A 19,235-nucleotide genomic window follows, 5' to 3' on the forward strand; every position below is an offset into this window, starting at 1 on the left:
TACAATCAACACATTTTTGCCAATAAGAAATGTTTGCTTCTTCCTGTAATGTAAAAATCCATGCTACAGGATTCAACAAACTCTTGGAAAACATTTTCTGCATCCTGCTGGCTACGGAAGCATTTTCCCTGCAAAAAGTTGTCCCTGCAAAATGGAGATTTCACTGCATCTCATCAATTTGCTGAGCATACTCAGATGTAATGGTTTTGCTGGGATTCAGAAAGCTGTAGTGGATCAGTCCAGCAGCAGACCACCAGTGACCTTTTTTTTTGGTACAAGTTTGGCTTTGGGATGTGGCTTCCCTGGTGGCTCAGAGGTTAAAGCGTCTGCCTGCAATGCGGGAGACCTGGGTTCAATCCCTGGGTTGGGAAGATCCCCTGGAGAAGGAAATGGCAACCCACTCCAGTATTCTTGCCTGGAGAATCCCATGGAGGGAGGAGCCTGGTGGGCTACAGTCCACGGGGTCGCAAAGAGTCAGACACGACTGAGGGACTTAACTTTCACTTTTCACTTGGCTTTGGGAAGTGATTTAAAGCTGCTTCCTGGTCCAACCACTGAGCTGGTTGTTTGTCACTGGCTGTCATATAAATTCCACTTTTTGCCACGTCACAGTCCGATCCAGAAATGGTCTGTTGTTGTGAAGAATAACAGAAGATGACACTTCAAAATGACGATTTTTTTTTTCAGTCACTTCATGAGGCGCCCTCTTATTAATTAGGCTTTTTTACCTTTCTAATTTGCTTCAATGCTGAACAACCACAGCATGGCTGACGTTGAGTTCTTCAGCAACTTCTCGGGTAGTTGTAAGAGGATCAGCTTCGATGATCCTTCCAGTTGGTCGCTGTCAACTTCTGATGGCTGGCCGCTACAATCATCTTCAAAGCTCTCATCTCCTTTGCAAAACTTTGCAAAACCACTACTGCACTGTACTTCGCTAGCAGTTCCTGGGTCAAGCGCATTACTCATCTTACAAGCTGTCTCTGCTGCTTTACAACCCATTTTGAATTCAAATAAGAAAATAGCTCAAATTTGCTTTTTGCCTAACATTATTTCCATAGTCTAATGTAAATATAAGGAAAAGGAGAACATCAAGGCTGTATATTGTCACCCTGCTTATTTAACTTATATGCAGAGTACATCATGAGAAACACTGGGCTGGAAGAAGCACAAGCTGGAATCAAGATTGCCGGGAGAAATATCAATAACCTCAGATATGCAGATAACCGGAGAAGGCAACGGCACCCCACTCTAGTACTCCTGCCTGGAAAATCCCATGGACAGAGGAGCCTGGTAGGCTGCAGTCCATGGGGTCGCTGAGGGTCGGACACGACTGAGCGACTTCACTTTCACTTTTCACTTTCATGCATTGGAGAAGGAAATGGCAACCCACTCCAGTGTTCTTGCCTGGAGAATCCCAGGGATGGGGGAGCCTGGTGGGCTGCCATCTATGGGGTCACACAGAGTCGGACACTGAAGTGACTTAGCAGCAGCATGCAGATGACACCAACCTTACAGCAGAAAGTGACGAGGAACTAAAAAGCCTCTTGATGAAAGTAAAAGTGGAGAGTGAAAAAGTTGGCTTAAAGCTCAACATTCAGAAGACGAAGATCATGGCATCTGGTCCCATCACTTCATGGGAAATAGATGGGGAAACAGTGGAAACAGTGTCAGACTTTATTTTTGGGGGGCTCCAAAATCACTGCAGATAGTGACTGCAGCCATGAAATTAAAAGATGCTTACTCCTTGGAAGAAAAGTTATGACTAACCTAGATAGCATATTGAAAAGCAGAGACATTACTTTGCCAACAAAGGTCTGTCTAGTCAAGGCTATGGTTTTTCCTGTGGTCATGTATGGATGTGAGAGTTGGACTGTGAAGAAAGCTGAGCACCAAAGAATTGATGCTTTTGAACTGTGGTCTTGGAGAAGACTCTTGAGAGTCCCTTGGACTGCAAGGAGATCCAACCAGTCCATTCTAAAAGAGATCGGGCCTGGGTGTTCTTTGGAAGGAATGATGCTAAAGCTGAAACTCCAGTACTTTGGCCACCTCATGCGAAGAGTTGACTCATTGGAAAAGACTCTGATGCTGGGAGGGATTGGGGTCAGGAGGAGAAGGGGATGCCAGAGGATGAGATGGCTAGATGGCATCACTGACTCGATGGACATGAGTCTGAGTGAACTCCAGGAGTTTGTGATGGACAGGGAGGCCTGGCGTGCTGTGATTCATGGGGTTGCAAAGAGTCAGACACGAATGAGAGACTGAACTGAAGTGAATGTAAATATAAAATAAACAGCAAGTAATAAATCATTATCAAAAAACATAAATGAGAAATGCACATTAAAAAGTTGTATAACATAATCACATTTAGAATGTATCCCAAAATCAAACAGCAAATTTCAACAATGCAAAAACCAGTTACATTTGCACTAATGTAATATTATTATTTTGACCTCACCACACAGTGTATGGAATCTTAGTTTCCCAACCAAGGATCAAACCTGGGCCCGTGACTAGAGCACCAAGTGCTAACCACTGGACTGCCCAATTAAACTTATTGTGATAACCATTTCAGGATTTATGTGAGTTGAATCATTATACTGTACACGTAAAATTTATACAGTGCTGTGTGCCAATTACATATCGATAAAACTGGAAAGAAAAAAAGGGAAAAATAAAATTCAAAGAAGTTAAAACTCATAATCAGATAAAAAGAAGCAAGCTAATGAACAAGAGATCTAAGTAACTTTCAAAACTGGGAAATTTGCTGTTTTCCCAATAGAATAAAGTTCTGGTCCCTTGTATCTCAGAAGCTGTGTATAAAGGCTATTGGTTTAAACAAATAATATACTATCCTTGTGAAACCAGTATTTTCAATTTTAAGGGTAAGTATCTGATAACAGGGGGCTTTCCTAGTGGCTCATCAGTAAAGAATCTGCCTGCCAATGCAGGAGACACAGATTCAATTCCTGGGTCAGGAAGATCCCCTGGAGAAGGAAATGGCAACCCATTCCAGTATTCTTGCCTGGGAAATCCCATGGACAGAGGAACCTGACTGGCTACAGTCCATGGGGTCGCAAAAGAGTTGGACATGGCTAAGCAATTAAACAACAACAATCTAATAACATGATATTCAGATTAAGAATCTTGAGACATTTCAAGTTACATATGGAGACTAAAGAAATCAAACACCAGTCTTCTATTTTTATTTACAGATTATTTTATTGGAAAAAGGAAAGCAATTACAAATCAGTCTACTGCAAAATCAGTGCTGTATTAGGATAAATGTAATTGCAAGTTTTAAAAAACCTGATTAATTCAAAGCAGGAATAAACATCAAGCCATGATGGTGCTGAAGTTATTTTCAAAAGACAGCAATGTGTTCTTCCTCATGGGAACTGAGAAAAATTTAAATTTCTCAGTAAATTATCTTTATCTTTTCTTCTTATATAATTACAGTGATATTTTTAAAAAATAGGTCATGAGATGATATGTAAACATAAATGTCACTAAGACTTTTTCTGGTCAAATAAAATCATATTTCTGCTAGAAACTTTCATTCTAGTCATTTTAAGTGAATAATCAGCTGTCAAAAGCAAATACATGTTTCTTTTAAATGATTGTTAAGCCTTAACCTTCATTCACCCACAGGAAAGTAGGATTAAAAGCCATTATTACATCATTTGCTATAGAAATCTGGATTATCATTTTACAGACACAAACTTGCATTTGCATGTCTAGTGCAGGAGAATCTTCCATCCAGCGATCCGTGGGTACAGGTGTGAACACCATGCTCTGCTTCACAAGCGGACGGCAACGTGGTGCAGGGCCAGGCCCCCGACCCTCAGAGATTAGCTTTCTCCCTTGCAGACAAGTGAGACCCATGCTGCACATAGGTGTGAACTGCGTTCTGTTTCAAAAGGGCAAGAGCAGCAGGTTAATTAACTCACTTGGGCAGAGACTCAGTACGTATTTCTGCTTTCATCTATGCTCAAATGAAAATAACAATGCAGAATTTGTCCACCTTAGATTGTCTTATAACCATATGTGCTAAGTCGCTTCAGTTGTGTCCAGCTCTTTGCGACCCTATGGACTATAGCCCCTGTGGAGGAGGAAATGACAACCCACTCCAGTACCCTTGCCTGGAGAATCCCATGGACAGAGGAGCCTGGTGGGGTTGCAAAGAGTTGGACGTCTCACTCTCTCTCTCTCTCTCTCTCTCTCTCTCTCACACACACACACACCCCAGAGTCTTACATGGCCCAGGGCATCACACACCCACACACACACACACACCCACACATCCCAGAGTCTTATATGGCCCAGGGCTTAAATGAAGAGGTTGCGCTTTCCAGGTGAGATCTTTAAATCTCAACTGAGATTGTGAACAGCTGCTTAAGAAACTGAATAGCTGTCCCTGAGGAGAATCACTGAAGAGAAAACCCACTGTGCCTATCCATGACATACACCCTCTGCCACAGCTGGGCTGCTCTGGGCTCACCTTAGGTTTCTCCTCATTGTATTTGTCCAAAAGAGCCTGGATGCGGGAGCCATATTCAGGATGGACATCGCTGAAGTTCTTAACCTGAAACCAAATGAAGACCATGAGAGCATCACCCTAGGCCCCTACCGTGCCAGTCCCTAGTGTCTGCTCCACGGGATTTCCTCCAGAGGGGAGGAGGGACACGTCCACAGGAGGCAGAGACACAGCATTTAACAACAGGGAGCAGGACTCAGGTCCTGGGTGTATACTGGCTGAGCAACCCTGGATAAGTCATTCGCCTGAGCTTCAATACCCACTCCTCATGGAATAGGTGCGACAATCAAATCTCCCTCATAGAGTTCAATATCCACTCCCATAAAAACAAATGAGTCGATTAAATCAACCTTGCAGAGTATTGTGAGAAAAATGCATTAGGAGGTGAGCTCCACTTACAGCTGGTAAAGAGCTGACCTCGGAGGAATGCAAGCTACAGTGATTTGTATTAAGAAACGGGCCCCAACACTGCCTGAATTTACAGTTAGCGTATACCCCATGGGTAAAATAGATAGCTGGTGGGAAGCTGCTGTCCAGCAGGGGGAGCTTAGCTCGGTGGTGACCTAGACGGGTAGGATGGGGGCGGGGGTTGGGTTGAAGGGCCCAAGAAGGAGGGGATATATGTATACACATACTTGATTCACTTTGTTGTACAGCAGAAAGTAATGCAACGTTGTAGAGCAATTACACACCAATTAAAAAATAAAGTGAGGTGTACAAACACTGGCCTGTGTTGGGCAACTCTGCACACTTCTAGAAGGAATTCCTGACCAGGGGCCGATCCCCAGCAGACAGCAAGAGGTAGGACATCAAGAACCCACGGAGGCCAGGCAGCTTTAGCGTACGTAAGAGGAGAAGGCCAAGAGTTTGGGCCCAATTCTCTGCTTACAAACAGTCTCACTCATTTTTCTAAGAAAGATGAGAAAAAACCCACCCCACCTCTCTCACAGAGCAACAGTCAGGCTCTCTGCCTGAGTAAACAGCAAGAAGTACTAGTGTCCAGGGAATCAAAGGGTTATCTTTCATATACACACTCATCAAACACAGTTTATTGAGCTCTGCCTGCAGAGAAAGCGCGCAGCCTGCAAGGTACTTATCTCCAGACCTTAGAACATACTCCAGACAGCTGCCCTTATGAACAGAGAAGCAGCAGCCAAGAGATAAGAGAGGGGCAGCGGTTCCTAAATTTATGAGAGGCTGACCCTGGGGCAGCCAGGAAACCAACAGTGAGCAAACAGCACAACGAGCGACCATCAGAAATGCCCTGGGACACCTTTGCTCAAAAGGTCAGCCTGAGCTTTGGAAGCAGCTCAGTTTTTACCCCAGAAAACAGCATGTTTCTATTTGCTTCTGAAGGCAGATTGGGTATCATAATGTCGAGTAGTCAGGCAGACTTCAAACCACAAAGACGTAATCTGTATTTCTTATCATCTAAAGTCTAAGCAAAATTGTGGCAGGACCCACATTTTCATACTGGATATTACTCTCTTAACATGGACTTGGCTACAGTCAGATTGAATAGCATTAGGAGACGATTTGCCTTAAACTAAATTATTACACACTGGACAAAGAGTAAAGGACTGATGGATATAGTGTATCTACTGGAGGTAAGCCATAGAAAGAAAAGAATCAGAGGTTGATTGGGGATTCATACTCATTTTTTTTTTAAGTTTGCTTAACTCAAGTAAAATAGAAATGACACTTCTTTTGAAGGTCTTTCTCCCACAGCTGCACTCTCCCATCCTGCCAGCAGGTGTCACTGTTCGGCTTACAAAGTATCACTCACCGCTTTCTTCTGGATAAAAAGCTGTGCGTCTTTCAGATGGCCCGCAATGTTCTCACACAGGCGTTTCCTCTGCTCCTCATTCAGCACTTTCAAATAGAAAGTCCGCACCTGCTCATTGAAAACACAAGGCAGGGAATCAGATAACTATTTTATCACGAACAAAACTGACCCAAACCCCACTTTTGAAATGAAGACGCAAGATTTCTCATTGCTGTAAGAATGAAAAAAGGCTTTGCAATTTAAGAATAATTTATAGATGAAACTGTCACGTGTTGAGTTCCTCACTTTTTGTTTTAAGTCAAACAGGAAGATAACGGGGACTTCGCTGGCCATCCAGTGGTTAAGACGCCACGCTTCCAATGTGGGAAGCATGGGTTCAATCCCTGGTCGGGGAACTGAGACCCCACATACCATTGGGGGCATAAGCAAAAAAAAAAAAGGAAGATAATAGCTCATAACTTCTTTTTAACAATGTCTTTTGTGGTCACTGCTTACAAATCTCTTATAAATAAAAGGCAGTGTAGCCTACAATTAAAAATGCCACCACACCTTACTACTGACAAGTGCAGAATGTGCCATCATCAAATGCAAGCTTAGCACAAGACAACCTTTGCTCAGTTCACCCAGAACCAGAGAGCACACACCCTAGCTCATTAATTAGGCTCTTAGCTACTCGGAAGCCAAGATTTCTTAGAGAAGACAGATGTTAATAGTGGTATTTTGCTTACAGCACTGAGTTTACTTCTAAAATGAATATCAAAAGGTTAAAATTAAAAAGTAAGAGCAAAGTAATACACATATGAGTCCTAACAGCCTCTGCTTATTTCTGAAATCAGCCATTTCTCAGGTATCGCTCTGACTCTATGCAACATTTCATTCATTCATTCGTTGAGCAAATATTTATTACTCACATACCTATAATGCACCAGACCCTATTCTATGTACTGTTCTGATGCTGCTGCTGCTAAGTCGCTTCAGTCATGTCCGACTCCGACTCTGTGTGACCCCATAGACGGCAGCCCACCAGGCACCCCCCGTCCCTGGGATTCTCCAGGCAAGAACACTGGAGTGGGTTGCCATTTCCTTCTCCAATGTATGAAAGTGAAAAGTGAAAGTGAAGTTGCTCAGTCGTAAAACATCAAATTACCCAAGGTAGCAAATTTATAAAATATCAAAACTTTACAGTTTTTATAAGTTATCAAATATCAGAATATAATACTACTTTTAAAATTTGAGCAAACTTTAAATCTGATATTAAAGTTTAAAAATCTTTATACTTTGAGGTATTAACATAATCCAATCAAAGTACTGCATGTGGGAAGATCTAAATAGACATTTCTTTAAAGAAGATATACAGATGGCCAAAAGACATGAAAAAAATGCTGAACATTGCTAATTATTAGAGAAATACAAATCAAAACTACAATGAGGTATCACCCCACTCCAGTCTGAATGGCCATATCATAAACTCTAGTGGCTCAGACAGTAAAGAATCTGCCTGCAACACGGGAGACCCGGGTTCGATCCCTGGGCCGAGAAGATCCCCTGGAGTAGCAAATGGCAACCCACTCCAGTATTCCTGCCCGGAGAATCCCATGGACAAAGGAGCCTGGTGGTCTGTAGCCTGTGGGGTTGCAGAGTCGGACATGACTGAGCGACTAAGCGCAGCACAGCACATGCCTGGCTAACAACCACCAATCACACACAGCTCGGCTGCTCACTACAGGAGGGCACGGACTCCACAAATGGGACATCGGTTCCATTTTATCACCAGATGAGGATGCTGAGCTAATCTACCCACTCCAACACGTTAACCACAGACCTTTAAGAGCAGGACCAAATTCCTATTCACGAAAAAGTGACATTTTTAATAGTCTATACAAAGTGAGAGAAGAACTCTTTTTTTCTTTTTAAGTGTAATATGTCTGCAGTAAGGGTACCAAATGTTAAGTGTGAAGTTCACGGTGATTTTTCAGGGGACACTCGTGTCACAACCACCCAGATCAAGAGAGAAACATCACTCACATCTCAGAAATGCCCCTACCATACCCCTCCTCCCAGTCCCCTTTCTCCAACTGACCCCCCAATTGTTTTTACTTCTATTATTATAAATGTCTTTCTTTACTTCTCTTGGAAATGTACACAAATGGAATCATGTGGTCTATATTCTTCTATTGTTCAATTTCATATTTGTAAGATTCATCTGTGTTACTGCTTGTTGGGATACTTCATCAGTTTTCAATGCTGTACACTGTGGGAATATTGGAGAAGGCGATGGGAACCCACTCCAATACTCTTGCCTGGAAAATCCCCATGAGAGCCTGGTAGGCTGCAGTCCATGGGGTCGCTAAGAGTTGGACACAACTGAGCGACTTCACTTTCACTGTTCACTTTCACGCCTTGGAGAAGGAAATGTCAACCCACTCCAGTGTTCTTGCCTGGAGAATCCCAGGGACGGGGGAGCCTGGTGGGCTGCCATCTATGGGGTCGCACAGTGTCAGACACGACTGAAGCGACTTAGCAGCAGCAGCAGTGGGAATATACTACGGTTTATTTATCCAAGCTTTCGTTGATGAACACTTGGATGATATGAAGAAACTGTTGTACCTGTCTTCTGCTGCTCACATGTACACGTTTCTATGTGGAATCTATGCTTAAGAGTGCACTTACTAGTCAAAAGGCACGTACATGTTTAGCTTTGGTGGATACTGACAACCAGGTCTCCAAAACACCTGAACCAATTTACACTTATGTGAGAGCTGTTTCTCATTTTACAAACACTTGCTACACAGTCTTTTTAAGTCTCATCATTCCTGTGCATTTGTAGAAGTGCCTCTTTTCAGTTTTATTTTGTATATTCCTGATGGCTAGTGAAATACATGACCTTTCGTATGTTTTCCAGTCATTTGGATACTTCTTTTACAAAGTGCCTATTCGAGTCTTTTGCCCGTTTTTTTCATATTCATTTGTCTGACTTTTTCTTACTGCTGTGTGGGAGTTCTTTATACGTACTGTATGTGTGTTGTTTGTTATTTAGAGGAAAGCAAACCGTGGCTTGCGTTCTCAGGCTCTGAATGGTTTCTCATCATGAAGGGGAGTTCTTTTTCTCTCTGTCTTCATGACTGAGTCTTGATAACATCTACTGCTCTACCAGTTCAGTAATCCTCTCTTATGTTTAATCACCTTTTTAAACTCATTTACTAAATGCTTAAGTTGTTCATTTTCCAGCTCAGTATGTCCATTCAATTTTTTAAATTTTATTGGCCACACTGCACAGCTTGAGGGATCTTAGTTCCCCAACCAGGGACACCCCCCTGCAGTAGAAACGCAGTCTTAACTACTGGACTGCTAGGCATGTTCTCTCAATTCTTTTTTTATAGATTAAAGTTCTTAATAATGCTCCATGCTGTCATCTCTTTTCTATTTTCCTAAAAATATTATTTGCAGTTATTTTAAAACCTGTATCTGACAATTTCACTATCTGGATCTCCAGTAGGTTTGCTTCTATTGCCAATTTTGTTTTGTTTTTTCCTCCCTCTTGATTTTTCAGATATAAGGGCTTAAGTGTTGGGTATGCCTGATAATTTAGTACTTACTAAATGCTGGATATTTGCATATGAAAAATAAAGAGATAATCTGAGACTCTATTTTCAACTCCATCTAATATGGGAACTGAGTTATGAATAAAGATGTTGTCCCTGAATTCAATTTGAGACATATTAGACACTTTAAATGGAGAAGGCAATGGCACCCCACTCCATGGAAAATCCCATGGATGGAGGAGCCTGGTAGGCTGCAGTCCATGGGGTCGCTAAGAGTCAGACACGACTGAGTGACTTCACTTTGAGTTTTCACTTTCATGCATTGGAGGAGGAAATGGCAACCCACTCCAGTGTTCTTGCCTGGAGAATCCCATGGACAGAGGAGCCTGGTGGGCTGCCGTCTATGGGGTCGCACAGAGTCGGACATGACTGAAGCGACTTAGCAGCAGCAGCAGCAGACACTTTAAAAGGGGAATATATGCAGACATTGAGAAGAATGACCAAGCAACTCTCACAGAAGACAAAGGAGCCATTACCTGAGTGACATTGTCATCGTTGGCACTGTTGAAGCGCTGTACATCCCCAGAGAAGTGGGTCCTGTGTTCCAGGGCAGAAGGCTGATGCTCGGGAGCACTAAAGCTATTGGGGTAGTAATTTGGAGCCCCACCTTTAAAGGAAAACCACATACATTCACTTGGGGAGATGAAAAATGAAGTAAGTCTACAAATAGTCAACGAAATAAAAAATAAATTCAAGGGACAATTATATATGTGTGCACACACGCGCATGTGTGCAGATGCCATGCACATATTATTTTTAACTCCCCATATTTAGCTATAAACAGCACCCAGATTCTTAAAGAATACCGTCATCTGCTCACATGTCTGTCTCCTTCTGCGTCTTACAGGAGAGATCTCAAGTTCCCTTTGAACACTCAGATGGTCCCATCTCTACAATCTTCTCATGTTTACCAGGACAAATATATTTATATAAGTTTGGTTTGGCCCCCATAGAAGATGACACCCAAAGACACATTTCAAATTGGAGGGTTTCAGTTGGGCCTGGGTGCAGTTCAAACATGCAATCATGGGATTCCTGGGAGCTCAAAGTTCTAGCTCTGCTCTTTCAGTCACCAGACACATGGACTGAGCCCTGAGACACTCACTGACTGCTGCAGGGTGGTGTAGCGGTCAGTGCTGGATCCTGAATCCGGCATTTTTGACTTTTCCATTCCAGCACATACTAGATTCCCATCACGGGACTCTACTTCACTATTTCTTAAAGGTGTTTAAGACGCTTGGGGTTTCTTTCCTTTATTGACTACGACTTTATTTAATTCTATTGGGCTGGCCAAAAAAACCCAAACGAACGTTTTGGCCAACCAACCCAACAGCTTCACTTTTGCTTCTCTCTACAGATACATTTTTTTAATATTTTTTTAACTTTGATATTTCTAATATGTCACCACTGATTTCTCTGGACTTAGGAAAAATAATGACAAATGCAATCAAAACATGTATTAAGACTTCTGGAATAAATTTTGAGGCTTTTTTTTTTTCCTTTTGGCATGTTCATTTTCCCAACTATGCTCTGCCTCAGCTGATGTATACAGAAGCTTGTGTTATCTGAGTACATGCTGCCTAAACAGAAAGGATGGCTTGAAAAATCACAGCAAGTGGTTGGAACAAACCAGTCTGGATTTAGAATTTTACCCAGGTCCCTGCTGGAATAGACAATCCTGGGTGGATACATCACACTGTACCTCACACTGACAAAGGAACCAAAAGCTTGTAGGAAGACAGGGGCCCCATACTCCTATGGAGTCCAGTTACCAGCCCAAGAAATTCATTCCAGGTCAGCCACGTCCATGTGAAAAGCAAGGTTCTCCATAACAAGCCATCACAGTGATTTTCTGTACTAAGAATTAGTTCTTTGAAATGTACCAGTTGGAGTAACTTTAAAATTTTATTTCCAAATAAGCTCTGACCTTTACTCAAAGTTGGAGTTGTCCTCAAGTCACTGACTACTGGGAAAGATTAAGCTTTTTCACCGAACTGCAAGGGAACAGGTCAAACTTTCTACTTTTAAAATTAGGCAAGAGGGGTGTCAAAGTAGTTTTTTCACACATACGCCACCATAATAGTAAACAAGAATGGTAAACACAAAGCAATTACTTATTAATGACATCCCAAAATATATAATGAACCACTTTAATACAGCCGGGCTTCCCTGACAGCTCAGTTAGTAAAGAATCTGCCTGCAATGCAAGAGACTCCAGTTCGAGTCCTGGGTCGGGAAGATCCACTGGAAAAGGGATAGGCAACCCATTCCAGTATTCTCGGGCTTCCCTTGTGATTTAGCTGGTAAAGAATCCACCTGCAATGCGGGAGACCTGGGTTCGATCCCTGGGTTGGGAAGATTCCCCTGGAGAAGAGAAAAGCTACCCATTCCAGTATTCTGGCCTGGAGAATTCCACGGACTGCACAGTCCACGGGGATGCAAAGAGTAGGACACAACTGCACAACTTTCACTTAATACAGCCAGTCTCAACAACAAAAGAATCAAGGACTATTAATGAAAAACAGTAACTTTAGTATAAAAACACAGAAGACAGATAGAGGAGTACCGATTACTTTGGGCAATTATACACCAACACGTCAAGCCTCAGAGAGCAGAAATACTGCAACCACCCAATACACGCAGTTAGTGAGCATATTAACTTGTTGAATACTTGGAAGAGGCTTAATGATAATAATCGTAACAAGATGCAAGGCACAAAATTATATATATATAAGCTAATCTTAAATGTGTAACAAATATTCACAGGAGAGACTGGCAAGAAATACAGCAAAATCAATGTCAGTAATAAAATTAATTTAAAAAAAAAAAAACCTGCTCCCTAAGTTGGATGATATCCTGCAGCAGCCAGGGTGAAAGATCTTTCTCCCTGCCTTTCACTGTGAGATGGACAGAAAGTAAAATCTGAGGTGGGAACTCTCAATAAAACATATAAAATAGATAAAGGTAAGAAGAGTCCTCAGGCAGCTGAAACCTTCATTGCTGGGCAAGAAATACGTGGTGGGCACAAGCAGCCATATGGGGCTTCCACAGAGCAGGAGGTCCCTGGGGCAGCCTGAAAACCCGTGGGCTGATGGGGCGCCCCAACCCCTGCCCAGCAGTGCCCCCCGGCACCCTCAGAGCGAGCCACCTTCTGAGGCTTACCCTGATTGTCCATCATGCACATGGGGCCGTCACGCTGGTAGTTGGCCACTCGAGCACGGTAGGGACAGTTCACAGGTATCTGGAGATAGTTGGGTCCCAGGCGGTGGCGGTGAGTGTCAGGATAGGCGAAAAGGCGGCCCTGCAGTTATAAGGGAACAGACATTGACAATGTGCAGTAAGAGACAAGAGAGAAACAGCCCGTGAACTTCACTGGCAAGCGTTGAACACAGAGCACCACAGAGCCCTGACTGTCCGCCCAGTAAAGACCAAAGTTTCTTCTCTCTCACCAAATGAGCGCTCCCTAACTGAATGGGCCTTAATCTTCCACATCATGCAGCCAAAGAGCCACAAATCTTCACATCTCTTCTAGATCTTAACTCCTTTTTTTCTCAAATAACAAGTTAGTGCCCAGGCTTGAATTCCTTCTTATTCCTGGGACTTCCCTGGCAACCCAGGGGTTAAGACTCCAATGCAAGGGGGACACGTGTGACCCCTCATTGGGGAACTAGGATCCCACATAGTAAGTGGTGCAGCCAAAATATAAAAAAAAAAAATAAGAAATAAAAATGATTTCTGTTTCCAAGGACACATTACATTGCAAAACAAACTTGCTAGAACCCGACTAACTGGAGTCATGAACTAATTCCATTCCTCCCCACTCTCTCACTCCAGGGGAGGGGTCAACCATTTGCTCTTAACAAAAAGAAGCAGATTTCTACAAAACCAACTATATGGGAAATTATTAAAAAAAAAAAAAACACCTTTTGTGTTGCAGCCTGGTTTATGTCAGATACACTTTGAGCTCTGAGACTTTCTAGATATTAACAAAGTACTACACAAAGAAAGCCATGGTATAGGACGATGGCCCTACGATGACACAAGGCCCTGAATCAAGATTAAACTAAATCACATATTTACCAAGGCAGGAGATTGTGCAATTTCTTTCAATTAGTGTTGAAACAAAAACCTTGATGATTAACTCCATATAAATCTTAGTATCCAATTATTTAAATATTCTCATTATTCAAAGCTCTACTCACAAGCAGTTTTCTTTAATTGACTTTATTATTGGCCTTGAATCTGAAAGAATATTCATGCGTGCGTGCGTGCTAAGTCACTTTAGTCATGTGTGACTCTTTGCAACCCCATGGACTGGAGCCTGCCAGGCTCCTCTGTCCATGGAATTCTCTAGGCAAGAAAACGAGTGGGTACCCATTCCCTTCTCCACGGGATCTTCCCAACCCAGGCCTCGAACCTAGGTCCTCCCGCATTACAGGCAGATTCTTTATCATCTGAGCCACCAGGGAAGCCTGAAAGAATATTCTTATATCACTAATTCTACGGGCCAGCCAAAACACAAATCAAGTTGAATAGGGCAACTGATGTGATTATTTTGTTCAAATCACTCAGGCCAACATGCTTAGTCCAGTCTTGCTCTTCTGTCCATAATCTGCTCTTGGCTGAGTGACTCTACCTCCCATAATCATGAGTCTAAAGTAATATTCAGGGACTTCCCCAGCAGTCTAGTGGGTAAGACTTCATCTTCCAATGCAGAGGATGCAGGTTTGAACCCTGGGCAGGGAGCTAATAAGATCTGATATGCCTCTCGACCAAAAAAAACAAAACATAATGCAGAAGCAACACTGTAACAAATTCAATAAAGACTTTAAAAATGGTCCACATCAAGAAAATCTTTAAAAATATTAAAAATAGAGTAATATTCAGATGACCGGCCATGCAACCATGAACAAAAGCACCTACAGTTTGGAGCTGGTCGCCTCCTTCTGCCCAAAATGGACTAAGCTGTGCTCTAACCATACCAATAGGACGGAAGGTACAGCTGGCCACCAGCAGCCCCTGGATGGAGCCTCATCATATTGTTCTGGTTTGGGGTCACCTTGTATTTATAAGGCGTCCCCACCCCACCTGCAGGTAGAGACCTTCCAAGTTAAGGCCCAGAAGTGCAGACAGCAAGGTCGCACCCTGACCCCACCTGAATGAAGGCCTTACCCAGGGCCCTGTGCCCAAGCTCCTTACCCAGGGCCCTGTGCCCGACCTCCCTGCTGGGCCGGGGCACAGCTCTCCCACTCCAGCAGTCGACTTCTCCACTCCTGATAAACTGTGAATCTCGGGAGGGAAGAAGGGCTACCCCTGCATCACCAGGCACTCAGGGGACAGTCTCTGGGACTCACGTTACACTACTGAGTGCTTTTCACCATGGTCCAGTTTACACTTTGTATCCCCAAGTTTTAAAATTTAATAACGTGTTGCCTTTCCACATTATTGTTGAAAACACTGTCCATTAGCGTACAACTACTACCACCTGGTCATGCGTTAGTTCCCATCAGAGTAATTTCCAAGCCCTCCTCACTGGCTCTCCTTTTCCAAGCCATTCTTCCAACAACGTCACCCTAAATATTCCTGCCAAAAGACTCTTCCTAAGACCCCATGCAGATTCTACTACTTACCTACTCAAAAAACCCTGGACAATTCCTCAATGCTCATCAAAAGGCTAACCAAGTACAATGGTTCTTCCCTGCTGTATGGCCTCCTGCTATAGCAGCCACGGCAGTCTATCAGTAGACAGGTATTCAACCCACAGAAGTCAAATTAAATTAAAAATTAATAGACATTTATTTTCTATAAAAGGTTCAAATGTTCCCAATGTCAGAGCAAAAATATCGTTATTTTAAAAAAACAAAGGAAACTTAGTTCACCTCCATGGACGGCGATACCTGAACTGGAATTGGACGCTTACATAAGAAATAGCTGTCAGTCACTGTGGTCTGATCTAGGGTAAAAACTTTAACCTTTGTACCATGATCATAGTCTAAGAACACAAAAGATTGATTTACTCAATAATTATTAAGCCAGTTATTTCCCCATTAATTTTTGATCCAGATAAGAATTTTTCACTCTTTGTACTCTTGAAAAAACATACTAGAAAGAGGTGAAAAAATACTGAATGCCTAGGAACATTACCAGAGAAGGCAATGGCAACCCATTCCAGTACTCTCGCCTGGAAAATCCCATGGACAGAGGAGCCTGGTAGGCTGCAGTTCATGGGGTCGCTAAGAGTCGGACACGACTGAAGTGACTTAGCAGCAGCAGCAGCAACATTACCAAAACAAACAGTAAAACCCACTGCCTTTAATCAATGGAAACATAAACTGAGCTTGTAAAAATCACCTCTGGGTCTCTTTTTACACGTGCCATCATTTTCTCTTTACATGAAAGAGAAAATGAATACAGTTATGCTGATCAAATGTTATAATCAATTAATGGTATTCCCCATCCTTGATTAGAGACTGAAAAAGAATATCCCACAAATACCTAAGGTATTTCTCCTATAACTTCTTTTAAATTAAGAGCCTAAATATCAAAGTTACCATATTGAGGGACTCACTATGAAATTTGCTTTATCCTGTAACGCTCATTTAAGGATGTTTCATTCAGTCCCACAGGACTAAAGACCCAAACCAAGGTTTAAGTGATGTCCTAGTTAATTCTTCATATAAAGATCAAGCCAAATTACACTCTGTGTGTGTGTGTGTGTGTGTGTGCGCACGCACACGTGCAAGGGCACACAGGCATGTACACACACTCCTGCCTCAGAACCTCTCGATCAACTGGGTTTACCTGGAGCATTTTGTCAGGGCTGGGCTCGATGCCGGGCGGCATGTTGCTTGGGTCAAAAGCCAACTGTTCAACCTCAGCAAAGTAATTAACTGGGTTCCGGTTTAAGACCAATTTACCAACTGGAATAAGAGGATAGTCGCCGTGAGGCCAAACCTAAAAATAATGTCATATTCACAATTACCAGACAACCAACAGAAGGAAATTACTCATAAAAATATCAGCTTTCAAATACACTGAAGCCAATGATAGTAAGTGAAAATAACATTTTTGAATCTAATAAAATGGTAAGAACTTAAGGTGAGGGCATGGGTTGAATCTTTTGCAACAGCAAACAGGAGTAAATATTGACATTTTCCCTGGGCAAAAGTACATCATCTCATCAAAATTTGTTCCCTGCTAACAACAATATATCAGGCCACCCAGACGAACTCAGTAAAGTTATCAAACAGGAACTGGAAGGGAGATGCTGGTGAGCCCTCATTCACAGGCTAGGAAACTCTTAGGTGGCTCCAACTGTTTTGTACACGACTTATAAATGCTTGACTACAATTTTTTTTTAATTAGGTGTGAAGACACTTTAAAAAGAAAACAACTTAGTTGTTAACTGACTCACCTTGGTAAGATCAAATGGATTAAATGGAAAAATTTCTGCCTCACTAAATGTCATGACCTGGATGTATAAAGTCCAGGAGGGGTAGTTGCCTGTGGCAATGGCATTGAAAAGATCGCGGAGGCCATAGTCAGGATCTTCGTGGGCAAGTCTTGCTGCATCTTCAACAGAAAGGTTTTTGATGCCCTGATCAGTCTACAGGAGAAAACAAAGAAGCTCAACCTGAAACTTACTGGCAAAGTTATCAAACTTCAATCAGTAATTCATTGAGGGATTGTGAGTGACACTATCCAAAGACTGGATTTTCCTGTAACAGTAACTCCCCTCTTCAAATCTGACACAAGTATGAATTTATCAGTAAGAAATTCTGTTTGCTTATCCTGATTCTTTTCAATCTCCAGGGAATCTGTCTACACATTTTATATTTAAAATTAGTCTTTCTTTCTCTTTATGGATTCCACATTATTTGAATTTTTTAAACTGTTGACATAGAGTTCACTTTCAATTTTTCGCTCATCTAGAAAATGCTACATTAGTGTCTTCAGAAAAGCCAAAACAATTTTTGCTATAAAGTATACATAACATATAATTTATCATTTTAACCGTTTTCAAGTGTTCAAGTCAGTGGATTTTTCTGAGCACATATTGTAAAATGGACTTGCTGAGTCATATGGTAATTCTATGGTTAATTTCTTGAGGAATTTCAAAAGTGTTTTCCAGAGTGGCTACTATTTGAATGTTTATACTCATGCTATTTCCAATCAGAAAAAAAAATCAAAATATATTTTTAAAGTAAGCAAATAGTTAATAAAATTAAAGGACTTTCCTCCTTTTTTAGCATGAAATAATTTTTTAAATTCCCTGTCTTATAATATCTCAAATCAACTACTGAGATTGTGCTCAGCTAGTATTCCTCCACCCCAACTCTCTTCCTTTTTTAACTTTTTTTTAAAGAAATCATAGACTCACGGTTTATAGAGCTGAAAAGAAATTCGGTATAGCTACTCAAGCAGTTCACCAACTATGAGCAACCAAAAGTACTGGGTTGGCCATAAAGTTCATTCAAGTTTTTCCATAAGATGAACCCAACTGAACTTTTTGGTCAACCCAATAGTATTAATATTCTGACTTTCAAACAAGCCATTAAAACCCAAAGACGTTAAGTCACTTTCACCAAAGCTCCTATTATCATCCCATCCTGCTCTTCAATAGAGTTCCCACCACTATCTTATTTTGAAAGAGCCCAAATAAGTCAGGCACCACATAAATATTTCCTTCACAAAAGTCACCTCTAGAAGGCTGGCCGATGTCTAGCACAGAAATCCCAGCTCTCTCTAGCCAGTGGCAAGATTTTTTTCAGCCTGTTAGATCTTCAGAATTAGAATATGGAAGTCACCATCTGCAGATCACCCAGCAAATACACTAAATTGTACAATATTATTGCAATACCTTTCTGATTTTAACTGAAGCCCCTGGGTTTAGAAAGGTATGACCTTAGGTTAGAATAATCCAGACTGATGAGTCTATTAGATCCCACGCTACCTCAGAGCCCTTGGCTGAACAGACCCGTAAGCATCCCAATCTTTCCAGGGCCACTAACAGCTGGCACTATTTCACCATGACTAAACTGGAGTTCAGAGAACCTTTAATAATGTGCCAAGAGACAATTATCTAGAAGAGGGAAGATGGGAGTTCAGATTGTTCTAACTACAAAGCCACGACCACACTAGTTGTCCCAGATACAATCACTTAGTCTTGCTCTAAGTGACACTACACTTCTTCTTTTGGCAATTACAAGCCAGTGGGTCAACTGTTTCCTGTAACTGTTCCTTGCCAAAGGTTATAGATCCAAGTCATAGATATAAACAGGGGTAACAGTTTTCCTGTTTGATACACCCACCT

The 19,235-nt window shown here is 42.0% G+C and overlaps 1 protein-coding gene across 1 annotated transcript in view; it reads right to left on the reverse strand.

The window, feature by feature from the left end:
- Positions 1–3,197: 3,197 nt before the first annotated feature.
- Positions 3,198–19,235, reverse strand: part of CAT (catalase) — a 36,138-nt gene continuing 20,100 nt past the window's right edge. The window contains exons 8-14 of the mRNA XM_027562688.1: positions 17,337–17,528; positions 16,724–16,876; positions 13,085–13,223; positions 10,399–10,529; positions 6,321–6,428; positions 4,499–4,582; positions 3,198–3,907 (exon numbers count right to left, since the gene is read on the reverse strand). Coding sequence (XP_027418489.1) covers positions 3,842–3,907; positions 4,499–4,582; positions 6,321–6,428; positions 10,399–10,529; positions 13,085–13,223; positions 16,724–16,876; positions 17,337–17,528 — 873 coding nt within the window. The 3' untranslated portion in view covers positions 3,198–3,841. The remainder of the gene's footprint in view (positions 3,908–4,498; positions 4,583–6,320; positions 6,429–10,398; positions 10,530–13,084; positions 13,224–16,723; positions 16,877–17,336; positions 17,529–19,235) is intronic.

The sequence above is a fragment of the Bos indicus x Bos taurus genome, chromosome 15, assembly GCF_003369695.1.
Source record: "Bos indicus x Bos taurus breed Angus x Brahman F1 hybrid chromosome 15, Bos_hybrid_MaternalHap_v2.0, whole genome shotgun sequence".
NCBI lineage: Eukaryota > Metazoa > Chordata > Mammalia > Artiodactyla > Bovidae > Bos > Bos indicus x Bos taurus.